We start from the raw sequence: 19631 nt of genomic DNA on the forward strand, positions 1-19631 counted from the left end.
TCAGTCATTCCCTAATTTTACCACATAAAATAAAGTCTGTATGTGCCCTTCCCCACAACACAAGTGCCTGATTAGCATCTTTTCAGCTTCTCTCTTTTTTAAAAATATTTATTTATTTATTTACTCATGAGAGAAAGAGAGAGAGAGAGAGAGAAGCAGGCTACCTACTGAACAGGGAGCCCGACAGGGATCAATGCCAGGACCCTGGGATCATGACTCGAGCCAAAGTCAGACTCTTAACTGACTGAGCCACCCAGATATCCCCAGCTTTCTCTTATTTTGAGGACAAATGGATAAAAAACAAACAAACAAAAAAAACCCTCTGCCTTCCAGATGACTCCAATGGCCCAACAAGATGTGAATAGCATTTGGTTCCTTGTGAACAAGGTACTGGGGATGGCTTTCCTTGATTTTTTTCCTCCCTGACTTTTGGTTGAAAATCAGCTCTTGGGGCGCCTGGGTGGCTCAGTTGTTAAATGCCTGCCTTCAGCTCAGGTCATGATCCCAGGGTCCTGGGATGGGGCCCCGCATGGGGCTCCCTGCTCAGCGGGGAGCCTGCTTCTCCCTCTCCCACTCCCCCTGCTTGTGTTCCCTCGCTCACTGTATCTGTCAAATAAATAAAATCTTTAAATAAAAAAAAAAAGAAAGAAAGAAAAAGAAAATCCACTCCCACCCAGAGTCTCTGCTTACATTTCTAGCAGACTGGATTGTTGCCAAGTTAAGACAACAGTGATGATACAAATCTGTTACCCAATTACTCCCATTCAGTCTTCACCTTTAGGGGATCTTCTCTGGTTATTAAACATGGTTTCCTAAGTATCTGAAAGCCAAACGAGAATTCTGGAAGGTCAGGTCCAACTCTATCACAGAATCAACACTTACCAATAAGGACCAAGCTGGGGGGGGAGGAAACCCACTTGAATTCACGAAGTGCATTCCTGTTTATTAAAATGCCTTCCACCGGCCTTATCCGAACATGACCTCATCTCCAAGGGAAGGAACACCTCGTTATCTGAAGCCTTCAAGGGTCTGTCACCTCATGGCCTGCCCTTCCTCACTACGAAGTTACCCACTTAATGGCATGAGGATGCGTTTGCTCTCTTCTCACAAAGATGCAGAACAGGGAAGTCCTAAAACCCCCTCCGCCATCCCCGCATCTGAATGTCAGCTGAGCGGCCACTTGCAGTCACATCCCGAAACCAGACACCCACCGTTCATGTTCCTGCAAGCTCCCCTCCAGCTTCAGAAGAGACTATGTGGCACGCCAGGCTCAGGTGCAGAGGCAGGAACTCAGCAAAGACTTAAAACCCACGTCTGTGGACATACGAGAAGGCCTTGTGTTTCTCATCAGCCGGCTGATTTGTGGACGGCCACATTTCTGGAGCTCTGCCAACTGCCTCACCTGGTGGAAAATGCTCATGAACTTGTAAATCACCCTTGAATCCATTTTCCCCACAGAAATAAAACCCATTGCTGGCTCCCCCCCTTGCCGGAAATGTATTTAAAAACTTAGTTGACCAACTTAACAATGTGAGGTGATTAAGGACTGAAAACCATATTTAAAACTCTGTTAAAAGAAGACAATAATGAAGCGCTGTTTAGGGCTGGGAGTTTGGGAATGTAAAAATAATAGATACATGTGATTTTGTTCGAGTCACAAAAAATTACAGACTCGAGTTAAACAGTGTACCTCTTATATGGGTGCAATGGTTTTTAAACCTGGCTGCGTTCTGGACTCACCCAGGGAGCTTTAAAAAAATTCCAATACCCAAGCTGCATCCTACCCCAATTAAATCTGAGTGTCAGGGTTGGGGGTGGGTCCCAGGCCCTGTTTTGTTTTGGTTTTTGTTTTTTGTTTTTAAAGATTTTATTTATTTATTTGACAGACAGAGATCACAAGTAGGCAGAGAGGCAGGCAGAGAGAGAGAGAGAGAGAGGGAAGCAGGCTTCCTGCAGAGCAGGGAGCCCGATACGGGGCTCGATCCCAGGACCCTGAGATCATGACCCGAGCCAAAGGCAGCAGCCCAAACCACTGAGCCACCCAGGCGCCCCTGTTTTTTGTTTTAAAGCTCCCAGGCAATTCCAGTGCACAGGCTCGGTGGAAAAGGTCTGCACTGCAGAAGAGGGTCCTTGCCCTTCTGAAGCTTAGCATCTCCCAATCTCCCTGGAGGAGAGTTTCTCTTCCTCATCCCTGCCAAGAACTTCTCCACGGCTGGAAGCTGAAATGAAAAACGGCTGATCGATTGACTGAGTCACACGCATATATAAAAAATACATGCACACATATTTTTATTTATTTAACTTAGGCCCTGACAATTAGCATACAAATCAGAAACAATGAGTGCCTCCGAACTTACATAGCCTCTCCAAATCTTTAAAGAACCAAACTCTAAAAAACACACATCAAAGATATTTAAGTCATAAAACACACACCCACACACACCCACACAAACTTGAATCACCTTCAGGAACCATGACCCAATAATATATTTCATAGGTAAGATCTTGTTCATCAATATACAAAAGAAAACAACAGCAACAACCCTCCACTTTAAGACACATGCCCTTACCAAGAGCACTTAGGAGTGAGAATGGTTTATCGGTAGCATTTTGAGGTAGCATATTTTGTAAAGTAACAGAAGTTTCAGACCTGCTCTGCAGCCTGTCTGGGATGCCGAGGGACAGACCCTCACTCAGCCTTTGCTCTTGGTGCAGGAGAGTGAATCTGTCCGTGTTCACTGCCAAATCAGCCTGAACTCACTTCCTACCGTCTCGCCATGGCCATGTCTATCAAACCCTCCTTGTACTGCAGGTTTGGGAAAAGGCGAAGGCGTTTTTTTGATCCTTCTCTCCCCTCGGTGTGGTGTTCTCTCTGGCTGTGGAGTTCAACTTTCTGCTACATGCAAGTCTCACGGGCTGGACACGCATGCACCCAGGGGGAAGGGAAATTGCTCACTGCAGCACTTCCTTTTTTTAACTGGCTCTAACAATTTAATTAATTAAGAGTGACCAATTCCTCTAATGCTCTGCAGAGTATTGTTACTGAATATCCCCCCCCTCCATGATTCTGGCCCTTCAAAGGCTCTCCATTTTTCCTCCCCCTGAGTACAATATTTTGGGGTATCGGTGAGCTTTCTGTAAATTTTTCTGGCAGGATGGTGAGCAAAAAAGCTTAAAAAAAAAAAAAAAACACTCACAAAAACAACAACAAAACCCGGGTACAGGAGCAACCCCGAGAACAGACTTCTCTTGTGCCCTTTGAAATGACCCATGTGTACAGTTCAGGAACACGGCCTTCTTCTTTTTAAAAAAAATGTAAATATTCAGCTCAGCTCTGCATGTTAAACACAAATATACAGTCGAAACAGGCTAAGGACTAAAGCTGCAAATATGGTCCCAGCAACTTCAGACCTCGGTGGCACTGATCAAATTTTTTGCCCCGGAGGTGCAAGTTTTAAGGGATGTCCAATCCCGAAAGCCCTTTCAACCCAGTATGCTTTCTGTCTGAAAATTCAACCCTTGGAAGGAATCAATGTACAAATGGATAAAAATAGCACATGCCCCAGGCAAAAAAAAGGGGGGGGGCATGAGCTGGGCCTGAGTTGCCACTTAAGACTCTGTCATCGAGTATCCTATACAATCTGCAAAGGCTATGGGCCCCGATCCAGCGCCCGGGGCCTCCTGGAACACGTCCGCCACCAGAGTCAACTGCTGACCCAAAGCCAATGACACAACCGGGTATGAGACTACAAGTATCCTAGGTGCTACAAAAGGACTCGGGCTGACCCTCAGAGGTCCCCACCTCCCCCCCACGGCAACCTGTCACACAGAAGGTGAAGCTACTTAACAGTCACTAAGACACACGAAGTGGCGGGTGAGGGTCAGGAGAAATGCTCTCCGAATACACCAGCCTAACCAACCCAAATAAATTCTTCAACACTTTGTACAACTAGAAGGTGCGCGAGCTGGTATTCAAGCCATCATGTTAAATCCTTTTGTCCTCTCTCTGATCGGACAGGAAAATGGTTCCATTGGGTTAACAGTGTCATTGTTAAAATGCCATAAATTAAATAAGTTAGTTCACATTTTTTTTTCTTCCCCCAGCACTTAAGTTACAGTGAGTCCCTAATGTGCTTTTGCCGTCTGCATGAACAGCTCCAGATCCCTCCGGCGGACAACGCTGGCTCGAGGACAACCATATTCATCCAGCTGCAAAGGTAGGAACTGTTCGAGCAGCCCGAGGCCCTGGCCAGCAGGACTGGTAAACAGCTTAGCCCAGGATGGTTTAAAGTTTCCGCTGAATCCCACAAATATGGTACTCCCTTTAAAAAAAAAAAAAAAAATGCACCATTTGTCCATCTAATTGTTCCAGGCAAGACCATGCAGGAGGTTGAGTTGGAGGTGAGCAAAACAAAGACAGCTATGAAACAGAAAAGCTACACTTCCTTGCGTCAGCCGATGAACTCTGACCACCCACCTCTTGCCCCAAATAATAAACCACATCCCCAAACACTTCCTCTAATGTCTCCTTGTTTAAAAATTATCTTAATGATACCCACTCCAGCAAACTAAGCTCTTGCAGCTTTTCCCACCCAAAGAAAGTTTCTATGGCTGGACTCGTAAGAACTTCAAGGAAAAATACAAATACAAACCTTTGTTATAAAGATGAGCTGGTTTGGCTAATCCCAGAGGTACTAAGGAATCGGAAATATTTAAATGCTTTATTTCTCCTCTTGTGCTCAACAGAACAATTGACCTGTACATAAAAGTCAGAAAATTGGAGGGAATTTCAAAAAATCAGCATGTATTAATTGAGTGCCTTTCTGAACTGAATACAGCAGAGAAATACTAGATAAGAGCAGAGCTAAAAACAAACAGGAAACAAAACAACAAAACAAAACCCAGATGCTTTTCACATCCCGGCTGTTCCAAGTTCAGGCTCCACGCCACCCCCAGAACCCACCCAGGACCCACACTGCTCCTGTAAGGTGTCTCCAAGTGTTGGGAAAGCCAAGGTCATTGAGGTCAGTTAACCCAGTCAGTAAACGGGGACTCACCTCTTTTATATTAATAAGGGAAGCTATTTTGTTTCAGATGCTTTATCTGTTCATGTCCTATTATCTATTTATAAAATAAATGAATAAACGCCAGTTCTACAAAGAGATAAAGTCTGTGCCCCATGGTTTGGTTTAAATTCCCTGTTTATTATGCAGTGTATTAACACATATACTTAAATCCATTTGCAGATTTTCTCTTCTCCAGATCTCTCTCAACTCTGCCAGGGTCACATGGGCTTAATTACTATGGCCTCATGATTTATTTTAATATGTTATAAAACAGGCCCCTTGCATTATTTTAAGTTGTTTACAAATATTTTATTACTCTCCCACAGTTACTCTTCCACTATTCTTTTCTTCAACTTTTATATAACCATTAGTATTCATTTTCTTTTTTTTTTTAAGATTTTATTTATTTATTTGACAGAGATCACAAGCAGGCAGAGAGAGAGTGAGAGGAGGAAGCAGGCTCCCCGCGGAGCAGAGAGCCCAATGTGGGGCTCGATCCCAGGACCCTGGAATCGTGACCTGAGCTGAAGGCAGAGGCTTTAACCCACTGAGCCACCCAGGTGCCCCCAGTATTCATTTTCTTAATGTGGGTCTTGATATGTTGATGTCATCCTATAGCAGGGGAGACCACTCAGCGTCAGGACAGAGGTTTGACCACAGCAAACCTACAGGCCTGACCCTCTTCCTCAGGCTCGTCCCATGAGATCACTTACAGATCCCCAGGGACCCGCTCACCCCAGTGTGTGCCTAGTTTTCTAGAAGACACTGGTAGCTGCTCCATAACTTCTGAAGACTTTGTTAAGATACAACACACAGGTCCTCCTGGGTGGCTCAGTCGGTTAAGCGTCTGCCTAGGCTCAGGTCGTGATCCCAGGGTGCAGGGATCTAGACCATATGTTGGGTTTCTTGCTCAGTGAGGAGTCTGCTTCCCTCCTTCCCTCTATGCTTACACTCTCTCTCTCTCAAATAAATAAATAAAATCGTAAGGGGGGGGGAAATACAATATACATACAGAAAAGTATCATTAAGTATATAGCATTTTGAATTTCTGCACATGATGTACTTACATAACCAGCCTAGATGAAGAAACAGAGCGCTACCCACATCTTAAAAGTCTTCCTCCAGTACCCTTTCCAGAAACAACCTAGTGACTTTTTAATAAGCTGGTTTTAACTCTTAAATCTATAGAATCTATAGGGTACCTTACAGGACTGCCGTGTTATCCTAAAAGTTTTTGGTGAGCAGTATGTCCTGGAGGGGTTCAGGTGAACTGAGTAACATATCCACCCTCAGCAAAAATCTTTAAATCCTTAAAGAAAATTGAGGCCTTGGAAAGGAATTCCCTAAAAGTATCTCAAAGCAGAAAGTAGAGCAGTAATATTCAGCACACTGAATATTACATTCAAATAATCCAGTGACTTTATTTGTAATTTGGTCCTGTCAGGGCGCCTGGGTGGCTCAGTGGGTTAAGCCTCTGCCTTCAGCTTGGGTCATGAACCCAAGGTCCTGGGATGGAGCCCCGCATCAAGCTCTCTGCTCAATGGGGAGCCTGCTTCTCCCACAACTCTCTCTGCCTGCCTCTCTGCCTGCTTGTGATCTCTGCCTCTCAAATGAATAAGTAAAATCTTAAAAACAAAAAAAAAAAAAAAAAAAAAAAACTTTTTTGGTCTTGTCATATGTAAAGAGTGTAAGTCATCAGATGATGGAAGATGCATTCAAAAACCAGACAGGACCTTACTCCCCAGGAAGCTTATGCTTCCCTTAGCTCCCTCACTGAACAAAGGTGTGCATGTAAGTTAGCGTCTGCCGCACAGCCAGGCAGCAGAGAGGAGCCTGAATTCATCTCCTTGCCTCCAGGCAGGGTCTAACCATCCCCCCCCAAAAGAAAGGTTTTGCTCATGTGCATTCTTCTTCAGAGACCAACGAAACAAGACCCATCGGGCCAGGGCTTTTAAAAGAGAGACCAGATACTAGTCCACTTAAAACTGAATTGACTCCTTTCCAGTCACTTCCACCTGCGCTAGGTGGGGAATTCACAGCACAATGCCATCTGAGAACTTATCAGTACCATGGATGGCCACGAAGGTCAAACTGTCTATAAAATTGCTTTAAACTGGAAATGAACCTTCCTGAGTAAATTAGGTGCAATATAATCGACCAAAACTAAATAATACTAAATATTATTTAGTATTTCAAAATACTGAACTTTCAAAATATTGAAATTCTGAACTTTCAAAATATTGAATCCCACGTGAAGAGTCTTCACACCATTTGCAAACTCCACTCACATCTGGGCTTTCACCAAGCAATGCTATGCAGCGTAGACCATGGGCACTAATCTGAGACACGGAAGAAATGACCCCCTTTCAATCAGCCCTAAAAGCCCACACCATAAAAGGCTGGAAAGACAAACCAAAGCTCAAGAGTTAACCAGGTGTCACTTGTTGCGATGGCCCGTCCCCTCTTGCAGAACAAGCGTCACCTACCTTGGAGGGATGCCTGTTCTCAAATACTCTTCCATGCGACTGACGTCAGCAGGAGAGAAAATCTTTTTTTCCATTAACCGGAAGGGCACGCTACAGGCATCCAGAATAAGGAGGAGGACACCTGCGTTCTGGATGGTAAAGTCGGTGCCGTTGACCTGGGAACAGAGAAACATCTGCGGTCATCACCTCGTTCCTACCTCCAAGAAGAATCTTTCTAGCCTTTCCCTCGGTCTTCTAAACCCATGAATCAAATTCTATTTCCAGGATTCAAACTGCATAACCCAGTGACTCTTTCTCTACCAACATCTGAAACCCTGTCAGCGTTCTCTCGCAGACTGTGCCTTTGATGGGTCTTTACGGGTTGGATTGAAATCTCCGAGCAAAGCCTGGAGGTCCCCACTCAGCTGAGTAGCGGGACTCTCACTGCAGGTTGGAGAACTCCATGCCTATTCCACTCTCTCACTGGGGTCAAAGCTCCAACCCGCAGAGATCAGGTGTCAGCCTCAGTACCACTGTTCCCGCCGCTCACTTACTGCCACACTGGTTCAGAAAAAAATATCATGCCTTCCCCGACACAGAAACCCCCCATCAGAGTTTAGGTTTGGAACACTAATGGAGCCACATAGCCTCATCTACCCATAGCTCTACCCATAGCTCTCCCTTAAAATCAAAACGAAATGGGGGTAATTTCACCAGGATGTAAGCCACAAGGTATTAATAAATTTTGTTCATAATTTATTGTGAGCTGAAATTTCCAGTAGTCCTCTCTAAATTAAATTAGTGGTTTGAGACCTCTTCAAGAAAAAGGAACTCCAGACACATCCAAATATCATTAACTCGTCAGCCAGAAAAGAAGGGAAAAAAAAAATTCGCTGGACTAAAAAATGACTGAACACTAATTTAAGCCATAGGCGCTGTTTCTATTTTAGATATGTAAAATTGGGGCGCCTGGCTGGCTCAGTCGGAGGAGAGTGTGGCTTTTGATCTTGGGGTCCTGAGTTTAAGCTCTGCACTAATATAGAGATTGCTTAAAGAAATAAAAACTAAAAAGAAAAAGAAAAGTTTTTTCTTGGGGGAAAATGTGTAAAATCAGAAACTATGCTAAAAGCTAACAACACTTGTTCATGTTTGGGGAAATAGCACTTAAATTTTATTTATTTATTTGTTTGTTTGTTTTTAAAGATTTTATTTATTTATTTGACAGAGAGAGATCACAAATAGGCAGAGAGGCGGGTAGAGAGACAGAGAGGAGGAAGCAGGCTCCCTGCCAAGCAGAGAGCCCGATGCGGGACTCAATCCCAGGACCCCGAGATCATGACCCGAGCCGAAGGCAGTGGCCTAACCCACTGAGCCACCCAGGCGCCCCTTATTTATTTTTTTTAAGAATTTATTTATTTGAGAGGAAGAGCGGGGGTGGGGTCAGAAAGACGAGCAGATTCCGAACTAAACACAGAGCCCAACACGGGACTCGATCCTAGAACCCCCAGATCATAGGCCCGAGCCAAAGTCAGATGCCCAATTGACTGAGCCACCCAGGTGCCCCTAAATTTTATTTCTAATCACTCCTTGTCTCACAGGAGTCAGATGACTTTGTTGGCTACGTTTATATTGTTCTAATCCAGGGAACAATTCTGAAAATCCTTGAGATCAAGTACCACTTCATTCTTGGGAAGATGGGAAGTGATTCTCTTATTTTTAAAAAAAAATCTGAATACCTAAAACTGAGATACATTTGAGAAAAAATACATAATGATCTTCTACACACTTAAACTGTCCTCTTGAAAAGAACCCCCTAAAAACCTATTGCTTAAAGAAATCACAAAAGACTAAAGCGACACCATGTCTTAGCAAAGACTTCAGGCAATGCTTGGGTAAACCACTGGAGGTAAATATGACAGAACACAATGTTGTGGGACTTTTCTGGGGTCCTGAGCACCCAGTGTGCAGCAAAGGAGTTTAAAATGTGTCTTCAGACACTCTGCTGGAGCAGAGCCTGCCTGAGATTTATTGGGCGAGCCAAACATTATCTTCTCGAAGTGTTTAGTGAAGTTAGTAGAGCAGAGAGACTAGGCACCCACTCACTTCCCTTCTGCAATGGATTGCCACGCCAACAAGGCTGGGGTCAGGTTCTCCACGCCGCCGACTGCCCTGAGATGATCTCTGTCTGTCAAATAAATAAATAAAATCTTAAAAAAAAAAAAAAAAGAATCTGTTCTTGTGGGGCGCCTGGGTGGCTCAGTGGGTTAAGCCTCTGCCTTCAGCTCCGGTCATGATCTCAGGGTCCTGGGATCGAGCCCCGAATCAGGCTCTCTGCTCAGCGGGGAGCCTGCTTCCTCCTCTCTCTCTCTGCCTGCCTCTCTGCCTACTTGTGATCTCTGTCTGTCAAATAATAAATAAAATTAAAACAAAAAAAAACGCTACATCATGAACATACTACAAAATGAACTGCTGTTAACAAAGGGCAACAGGCATAAATATATAGTCAGAAAATCTTTGAGCTCCATTTAAATAGGGATAGTCTCTATTTATTTAAATTTTGTGTATGTGAAGTCACGAGATCCATCCACTTAACCAATTTTAACTGTACGATACATAATTACAGACTACAGGGACAAGGGGATACAGCAGACCTGGAGACCTTATTCATCTTACTCACCTGAAACTACATGCCTGTTGATGAGTAACACACCATTTCACCCTCCCCTCCTCCCACGCAGGGATATTCTTAATTCAGGGTTGTTAAGAAGTTCCTGATTCAGAGCTCAGTCCTGGAGACGGATGATGGTGATGCTTGCACATCATCTGAATGTACTTCACACCACTGAACTATACAACTTAAAAATGGGTAAGACAGGGGCACCTGGGTGGCTCAGTGGGTTAAGCCACTGCCTTCAGTTCAGGTCATGATCTCAGGGTCCTGGGAACAAGTCCCGGGCTCTCTGCTCAGCAGGGAGCCTGCTACCTCCTCTCTCTCTCTCTCTCTGCCTGCCTCTCTGCCTATTTGGGATCTCTCTCTGTCAAATAAATAAATAAAATCTTAAAAAAAAAATGAGTAAGATAATGAATTCGATGTTATGTATATTTTAACACAATAAAAGAAACTGGGAAAGGAAACAAAACGAGTAAGATGCAATTTTGTCCGCATACATATGGATTTGTGGCTGTTTTGCCCACCACTTTAAAAAACTGAGCTCCTGTGGTTAGAGGATGGGTCAAACGGGTATAGGATTAAGAGGTAAAGACTTGGGGCACCTGGGTGGCTCAGTGGGTTAAGCCTCTGCCTTCAGCTCCGGTCATGATCTCAGGGTCCTGGGATCGAGCCCCGAATCAGGCTCTCTGCTCAGCAGGGAGCCTGCTTCCCCCTCTCTCTCTGCCTGCCTCTCTACCTGCTTGTGATCTCTCTCCCACTGTCAAATAAATAAATAAAATCTTTAAAAAAAAAAAAAAAGAGGTAGACTTTTCCAGTTATAAAATGTGTAAATGTGTAAGTCACAGGAAGGAAAAGTACAGCATAGGGAAGAGAGTCAATAGTATTGTAGTAACTTTGTGTGGTGACAGGTGGTAACTACACTTACCACCGTGAGCACTTCATAACATACACAGATGTCAAATCGCTATGTGGAACGCCTGAAACTAATGTCATACTGTAGGTCAGTTATACCTCAGTTACCAAAAAAAAGAAAAAATGAGCTCTTTAGAGAGACCACATGAAGAGCGCCTGGGTGGTTCAGTGGATTAAGCCTCTGCCTTCGGCTCAGGTCATGACCCTAGAGTCCTGGGATTAGCCCCGCATCGGGGACCCTGCTTCTTTCTCCCTCTCGCCCTCTGTCACTCCACCTGCTTGTGCTCTCTCCCCCTACTCTTAAATAAATAAATAAAATCTTTTAAAAAATTAAAATTAAAATTAAAATTTTAAATAAGTAAATAAATCAAGACACCGCATGAGACTGGGATCAGGCCCTGCTAGATAGCTGTTAGGTGGTTAGATACCTGCCCTGCCGAGAACTCCTTAGACAGTGGCACTCGGGTCAACCTGATTTGGAACAGACTTCATGCCAAGAGCGGGTCACCCCTGGCTAGCCGGGCTCTTCGCCCACATTCTACGTGTTGCCAAGGAGCCTCAGGCCTACACTTTCATAAACCCACCTAGAAGAGAGGACTAACACTCTGTGAACCACTTTCAACATTCACTCGAAGTCATCCATAAACACAATCTAGAGAGAAAAAAGACTTGATACATTGAACGTGTGTAAAAATGCAAACGTTTAGGAGGTATTTGTAGCTCGGCCACATTGCTTGTCACCCAGTGCCTGTTGCCAGAGAGAATTCATGTCACCTGACGAAATACAACAGTGAGAAGCTGAGGCAGGGGATGTGCCAACCGTACTTACAGAGATAATAGTCAAGTCTCCACGCTGGGTCTCTGCTTTACTGGGTGAATGGAACTGCACGGGGAGGTAGCTTTTATGAGGATCACTGGTAAACACCACCTAAACGGGGAAGAAATTCCGTATTTCCGTCAACCACATCTTCCTTCAAAGGGGCCTCAAAATCAACTCAATTGTATGAAACCCAACGGTGCTGGGGTTTATTTTTCCCCCCCAGTGAACTTTTTGTACAGACTGAATGGCCTGGAATTCCCTCTTTGGATCCGGATTTAATTCAAGAAGGGTATGTTCCTCATTTTCTGGAATAATCCCCGTCTCAAATAATTGAAATCTTGTTCAGGAAATCAATTCTGCAAGTGACTATGTAAATGTGCTTCGCACTTAGATCTTTGTCCTTTTCAGACCAGTTATCTTAAACTGGGACCCAGTCACTCCAGAACCAAGAAAAGTAAAGGTGACAAGGATTATACTTGAAATTGAAAGCCTTCCTTTCAATTAAAAGCAGGCCGAACTCTCACACAGTTTAGCACTTCAAGTATATATTCTTTATGAATGCGTGTAGACAACTTCATTCCAAGGGCAAACAATCGTCATGATACTCAAAGTTTAGAAGCTCAGGTTTAGAGGGGCGCCTGGGTGGCTCAACAGGTTAAAAGCCTCTGCCTTCAGCTCAGGTCATAATCTCAGGGTCCTGGGATAGAGCCCCGCATCAGGCTCTCTGCTCAGTGGGGAGCCTGCTTCCCCCTACCTCTCTCTCTCTCTCTGCCTGCCTCTCTGCCTCTTGTATCTCTGTCTGTCAAATAAAAAAATAAAATCTTTTTGGGCGCCTGGGTGACTCAGTGGGTTAAGCCGCTGCCTTTGGCTCGGGTCGTGGTCCCAGGGTCCTGGGATCGAGTCCCATATCTGGCTCTCTGCTCAGCAGGGAGCCTGCTTCCCTCTCTCTCTCTCTGCCTGCCTCTCTGTCTACTTGTGATTTCTGTCAAATAAATAAAATCTTTAATAAATAAATAAATAAATAAATAAATAAAATCTTTTAAAAAAAAAAGAAGCTCAGGTTTAGAGTCAAAAGTCTGCATGAATTTTCCTACTTACTCCTCATGAACATGTGTTTCTTTTTGATATTTGATTTAATATTGATATGCAAAACAAATTAATCCCTTCAAATTTCCAAGTAAAAGTGAGGTTTCCAAATGCTTCAAGTAATTTGCAATTGCACCAAGTCAGTAATCGATACATTTTTAAAAAATAAATTCTAGGGGTGCCTGGGTGGCTCAGTGAGTTAAGCCTCTGCCTTTGGCTCGGGTCATGATATCAGGGTCCTGGAATTGAGCCCCACATCGGGCTTTCTGCTCAGCAGGGAGCCTGCTTCCTCCTCTTTCTCTCTGCCTGCGTCTCGGCCTACTTGTGATCTCTGTCAAATAAATAAATAAAGTCTTTAAAAAAAAAACATAAAAAATAAATTCTAAACAATGTTTAAAACACACAAAAAACTAGGATTGCTAAACATTAATGTATGGAACCATTTAGACAGGCTTAGGATATTTCCAATGATAATTATTTTTATAAATTACCATGTTGTGATTGCTTTAATAAATTATATAATCTTTTCTGTAGTGAAGGACTTTTAACAAATTCAGCTTGAGAATTAGGCTGAAGAATTTACTTCCCCACTAAGATTATCTAAAAGTATCACTTTAGGGGCACCTGGGTGGCTAAGTCAGTTAAGCGTCTGACTCTTGATTGCAGCTCAGGTCATAATCTCAAGGGTTGTGAGACTGAGCCCTGTGTCAGGCTCCATGCTCAGGAGGTAGTCTGCTTGAGATTCTTCTCTCTCTTCCTCTCCCTCCATCCCTACCCCCAAGAAAATAAAAATGAAAATAAAATAAAAAATAAATAAAACGTCACTTTGACAGTCAACATATTACATGGGACGAGCTAGGATCTATAGAAACTTCTTCATGTACGTGGCTGGCTTGGTTGGTGGGTGGGTTGGTGAGTTGGTTGGCTAGCTGGTTGGTTGGTAGGTGGCCTGGTTGGTGGGTGGGTTGGTGAGTTGGTTGGCTAGCTGGTTGGTTGGTAGGTGGCCTGGTTGGTGGGTGGGTTGGTGAGTTGGTTGGCTAGCTGGTTGGTTGGTAGGTGGCCAGGTTGGTGGGTTGGTTGAGGAGTTGGTTGGCTGGCTGCTTGGTTGGTGGGTGGGTTGATGGGCTGGTTTTATTTGAGGTGGAGAATAGAAGTGGGACAACAATATGAAAGATTGAAACTGTGGATAGTGAGTTGCCACTGAAAAAATATTCATATATGATAACAGGAAGAATAAATCCATGTTCCTCTTTCTGCTTCTTACCATCACCCACAGGCAAAAACAAAGGAAAAACATTTCTGATTCAGCAGGACTAGGGCAGGACCAAGGATTCTAATATCTTATAAGTTCCCAGGTGATGCTGATGTGGTTGATCTGGGACTACACTTTGAGAACCATTTTCCGTAACCTGTATTTGTTGAGCAAAACTTAAATATTAATTAGAGCAATATCAACTCTATACTTCTTTTTTACTTGGAGCTGGTGTGACCTCCTCTGAAAACCCAGTCTGACCTCATTATTTTGGCTTTACTTTCATTGCCACATGTTCTTAAGATCCAGAGGGAAGCCTTGTAATTAAGAAGGAAAAGAATTTTGCTTCTAGCCAAAGTTAGTTTGTAATTTTAATTACAGGTAAATGTAATAGCAAATGCTTCAAAATTAACAGTAGCTTTCCACCTTAAGGGGGGGCAATTTTCAATAGGAGTTGCATTTTTTTTTTTTGAAGATTTTATTTATTTATTTGTCAGAAGAGAGCGAGCACAGGCAAACAGAGAGGCAGAGGGAGAAGCAGGCTCCCCGCGGAGCAAGGAGCCCGATGTGGGACCCGATCCCAGGACGCTGGGATCATGACCTGAGCCGAAGGCAGCTGCTTAACCAACTGAGCCACCCAGGCATCCCCTTTTTTTTAAGATTTATTTATTTTGGTGGGGGAAGGGCAGAGGCAGAGGGAGAGAGAATCTCAAGCTGGTTCCCTGCTTAGCGCAGAGCCCAACATGGGGCTGGATCTCACAGCCCTGAGATCAGGACCTCAGCCAAAATCAGAAGTCAGACCCTCAACCGACTGAGCCACCCAGGTGCCCCATACAGCAGCTGCATTTTTGGAAGAGACATTTTATAGTTCTCAATAAAAGAAAGTACTCTTCTACATCACGGACATGGAAACCCAAGAGCAATATTTTAACAGAATCACAGCTGAGGGGAAAGAAAACAAGGACCAGAAAATCCAGAGCCATCCCCAGTAAACTGCTGTATCTCAGGCGTCAGATATGTCTATCACAAATTTGGACTAGTTTACTTCTTAGGCTTACTGCATTCTAGAATGGGCCAAAATTCAGGAGAAATCCCGCAGTACTTATAACTTGGCAAGACACATGTTCCCAAGAAAAACGTGCCTATTGCCAAAATAAAGAAACAAACAAAAACCAAAACAAAACACTGCTGTCAGTTCTTCCTCCCACCCACAGCCCAGTCTTCTCCCTGATCTACCTGGCGGGTCCCGCAGTCTTGACAGAGCCTGGTGAGCATGGAAGGCATACGCTTGAGGGCCGACGGCTTCCTGGAATACTGGGGATACGCTCTGGCCATGCAGTTACTGGTATCTTTTGAGTCCGTCGCTGCCTGGATCTTGACTCGTTCGCATCCCTGAGATGAACAGTAACTGTGGCCATCCCTGTGGCTTTTGGCTTTGAGATACAAAAACAGCAACCTGAGAACACAAACCGGTCCACGGGATGTTAGCCGGCCTCTCACAAACTCACGGAAATGCCTCCCACTGGCTCATGGCCCAGAAGGCTGTTCCTCTAATAAAGTAACTTTTCCTTAAAAGAAAATAAATTACAAAACTAATAAAGTCGATTCTCCTTCCTTTCTATCCTTCCAGGGCCCTAAGTCAAATGCAAAATGCAACACTACTTTCAGGAGATATTTTGATAACCCAATTCAGTCATTCTGGAACATACCAAAGTTCATTCCTGCAGTGAATTACTTCAACAGGTAATTTAGGAGGATGGACTTTGGTTTGGTTCAAACTTCCTTGGAAAATTTTAGACTTATATTGAGTTTATGATTTCGTAAATTAGTGTGTGGGGTTTTTTTGGGGGGGGGGGTAGTTTATTAATCATTTCAGTTTAAGGCATAAATTCGAAATAAATAAAAATAGCAACTGCGACATGCTTGCTACGGTCTCCCATCAATTCCTGTGATGTTTACCAAGAGCAGATGGGCCTGAGGTCCTTCTGTCTGTACTTCGGCCAAAATCAAGGGAAAGGAACCGTCCCCGCCCACTTGGAATTATCCTCCTGCTGCCAAGATGGATGGAAAAGTAACTTCCAGGCAACAGTCCAACATCTGTCAGCAAACTTAGTCTTTCTGAACCAAAGGAAGTCAAGACTGTAAAGCATCTGATCCAATGTGATTGATTACTGGAGATCACGAATTCATATTTTAATACGAAGTCAGTGAACAACGAAAAGATGCAGTTCCGAGGTAAAAAAATCAGCCATTGTCCTAACATCAACACTTTTAACATAAATCTGTCAGGAATGAAAGGGACCTAATTAGGCTTGGGCCTTTTGACACACAATTAAAAAACAATTTTTTTTAATTTAAAATTTAAAAAAATGAATACACTTAAAAATCAACAAAAGGAATAGAATTAAAAAGAATTAGAACCTCGAAGGCTGAGGGATTCTAAAAATACCAGAATGGAAAAAAAAAATATTTCCCAGTTAATCATTCATCATTTGTGATCTCCAGACCATCCTCACAAATTGGGGTGTTCCATTTATTTCTGTGGAAAACCAACAGGGACTGTGGAAGTTCTGTCATCTGCTGTATAAAAGTCCCAGTAGGTTGTCTTAAGTCTTACTAAGAACTGAAAATCAGCGACAATTATGATAAGAAGAGCAGGTCACAAGGGCTGCTTGGGGGAGCCCTGGAGGGCAAATGAGGGGCATCTTCTTCAAAAACTAACAAGCCACTTAACAGAACCCCCACCTCACGCCCCCGTCTCCCCATTCTGAACTTTCATCTTTCCCCCAAACATGCCATGCCGCGTTCTTCCATGCCTCCATGCACCTCTCCGCGCTGCTCCTGGGGACACCTGAACCCTCTCTTTTTCCATCTCCTCCTACTCATTCCTCAGGAGTTAGCCCCAGTGTCATCCTCTTGGGATGTCACTGGGCATCCCAGGCTGAGCTTTTGGGTGACCTCAGAAAGCACCCTGAAAACCCCACTACAGGAATCGCAGCATTTAAACCTCTAGTTCGCTAAGGACTTGCTTTACAAGCCCACATCCTTGATTTAGCGGACAGCGAATTTGCCTAAGAAATGGCTCTTCGTCACATGAGTATCTTTATGGCACCCAGACGATGGCATACGTGATGGGAATGTCAGCTTCAGGGATGGACGCTGAAGGAGCATGCTACTTGCTGGATGAGTACAGGAGATCGAGCCTACCATAACCCAAAGGCTGAGAGACTGTAACTGGATAAAGGCAGACAAAGCCAACAGGACCCCGGGTGAACAGGATTAGAATTAAAAAGTGGAAAGACGCAGCCTAGAGAAAATTGAAAGCAAACATGCTATGGTTACACAGTGGTTTGGTGTTGGTTGTTTTTTTAAACTCAAGGTCAACTTGAGAGATCACCTTAAAGGAAGAAAAAAACGAGCTCTCCCTGAAATATGAACTCTAGCCCACGTAAGTAATCATCTTAAGAGTTGCCATAGAAAAAAAAAATTATTTTAATTTTCAATTGGGCCTCCTGGTTCTTTATTGACAAGGGTAATTTTCCTCTCCAAATTGCCTTAATAGGTATACGGCAAACATCTTCATCCGATTCCTGCTGCCAACTGTAATTACGAGTCATTCTACGTCTCTAAACCTCTAATAGTGATGAGCGGAGAATTACCCACATCGGCTGCGTTTCTAAACAGCCGTCCTATCCCAACCTATTCTTAGTTAGGCTGAAGACTAGTAATTTCACCATTAAAGAAAAATAGCAATAATTCTCTTTCACTGGTTGCGCCCAATTACCCTGTGTTGGAGTCAAAATAGAATTTCCGCTCCGACTGCTTCCGCTGCAGCTCTTCCAGCGAGTGCACGGGCTCGTACTCCTCCATTCTGGATAACGAGCCGTTATGGCGCTGTAAAAAGCCGAAGGTGACCTGAAAACTTGTGTTTGATGGATAGCAGAGGCCAACTCGAATCCAGTCATTCCTATAAAGGAGAGACAATAAAACAACGAATCCACACTTGAGTCTGCGTATTTTGAGTACTATAGCATTTGTAAATTTCAGCCGTGATTCTTCTCTGCCTTAAATTTCTGCTGTGGGGACGCCTGGGTGGATCAGTGGGCTAAAGCCTCTGCCTTCCACTCAGGTCGTGATCCCGGGGTCCCGGAATCGAGTCCCGCATCGGACTCTCTGCTCAGCAGGGAGTCTGCTTCCCTTTCTCTCTGTCTGCCTCTGCCTACTTGTGATCTCCGAGCCAAAGGCAGAGACTTTAACCCACTGAGCCACCCAGGCACCCCAATTTTTATTTATTTTATTTATTTATAAGTAATCCCTACACCCAAAGTGGGGCTCAAACTCACAATCCTGAGATCAGGAGTTGCACGCTCCAACCTTCTGAGCCAGCCAGATGCCCCTCCAAAGAATTTTTTTGTTCATAAATATTTTTTTTTCTTTTATGATTGCATTAGGATAAATACTTAGTGGTAAAACTTTTGGCTATAAAGGCATATGTGCTTTTAAACCTTTCGATGCATATTACCAAATTGCTGTGGGGTTTTTTTTTTTTCCTTAGGTAATATCCTATTTTTAGATATAAAATCAACACTTTCTGGAAACCATTAAATCATTTGCTGTTTGAGGGCATTTTGTAAGTTGTGGTAAAATATACATAACCAAAAATTTATCTTTTTATCCATTTTTAACTCCACAGTTCAGTGGCATTAAGTACATTCACAGGGTTCTACAATTACCACTACTCTTCCAACAAACTTTTAAAAATAATATGTAACGAGGCCTTAAAATTATTCGTACAGGTTTTACCAGTAATCCCATTAAAGAATAATTAGGAACATAGACCAGGAAAGATGCTCTATGCTGTATCATTTATAATAGCATAAAGGATGTGTCGAGGGGCTGGCAGAAGAAAAAGAAGGTACATGCTCATGGAGAAAGAGAGCAGTCAAGTAAATTCTGGTATATTTATATGCTCCAAAAACACAAGGGTGGACGGGTGCCTGAGTGGCTCCGTGGGTTAAAGCTTCTGCCTTCGGCTCAGGTCATGGTCTTAGGGTCCTGGGATCGAGCCCCGCATCGGGCTCTCTGCTCAGCAGGGAGCCCACTTCGCCCTCTCTCTCTGCCTGCCTCTCTGCCTACTTGTGATCTCTGTCTGTCAAATAAAGGAATAAAATCTTAAAAAAAAAAAGGTGGAGAGAGGGGAGAATACTACATTTATAACGCCTCACTCTGATTAGAAGACTTATAGGTTATTTCCATTTTCTTTATATTTTTCTCTATCTTCCTTATTTTGTTTAGTGAATAAGCACAGCTCTTACCATTTTTAAAGTATTATTCGTAGACATGGCACTATGACAAAACC

At 43.6% G+C, this 19631-nt stretch overlaps 1 protein-coding gene across 3 annotated transcripts in view; it reads right to left on the bottom strand.

Moving 5' to 3' along the window:
* Positions 1-2265: 2265 nt before the first annotated feature.
* The window catches only part of CEMIP2 (cell migration inducing hyaluronidase 2), an 83663-nt gene continuing 66297 nt past the window's right edge, over positions 2266-19631 (bottom strand). For 2 of the 3 annotated variants that reach the window (XM_045065094.1, XM_045065095.1), the window contains exons 19-24: positions 18057-18239; positions 15509-15728; positions 11944-12042; positions 7553-7707; positions 4653-4756; positions 2266-4322 (exon numbers count right to left, since the gene is read on the bottom strand). In XM_045065094.1, coding sequence (XP_044921029.1) covers positions 4126-4322; positions 4653-4756; positions 7553-7707; positions 11944-12042; positions 15509-15728; positions 18057-18239 — 958 coding nt within the window. In that variant the 3' untranslated portion in view covers positions 2266-4125. Of the gene's footprint in view, positions 4323-4652; positions 4757-7552; positions 7708-9634; positions 9717-11943; positions 12043-15508; positions 15729-18056; positions 18240-19631 lie in introns of those variants that run through there. The other variant, XM_045065096.1, reaches the window with a different exon arrangement.

The sequence above is a fragment of the Mustela putorius genome, unplaced genomic scaffold, assembly GCF_011764305.1.
Source record: "Mustela putorius furo isolate JIRA1106 unplaced genomic scaffold, ASM1176430v1.1 tig00003854_pilon_pilon_pilon, whole genome shotgun sequence".
Classification (NCBI taxonomy): Eukaryota; Metazoa; Chordata; class Mammalia; order Carnivora; family Mustelidae; genus Mustela; species Mustela putorius.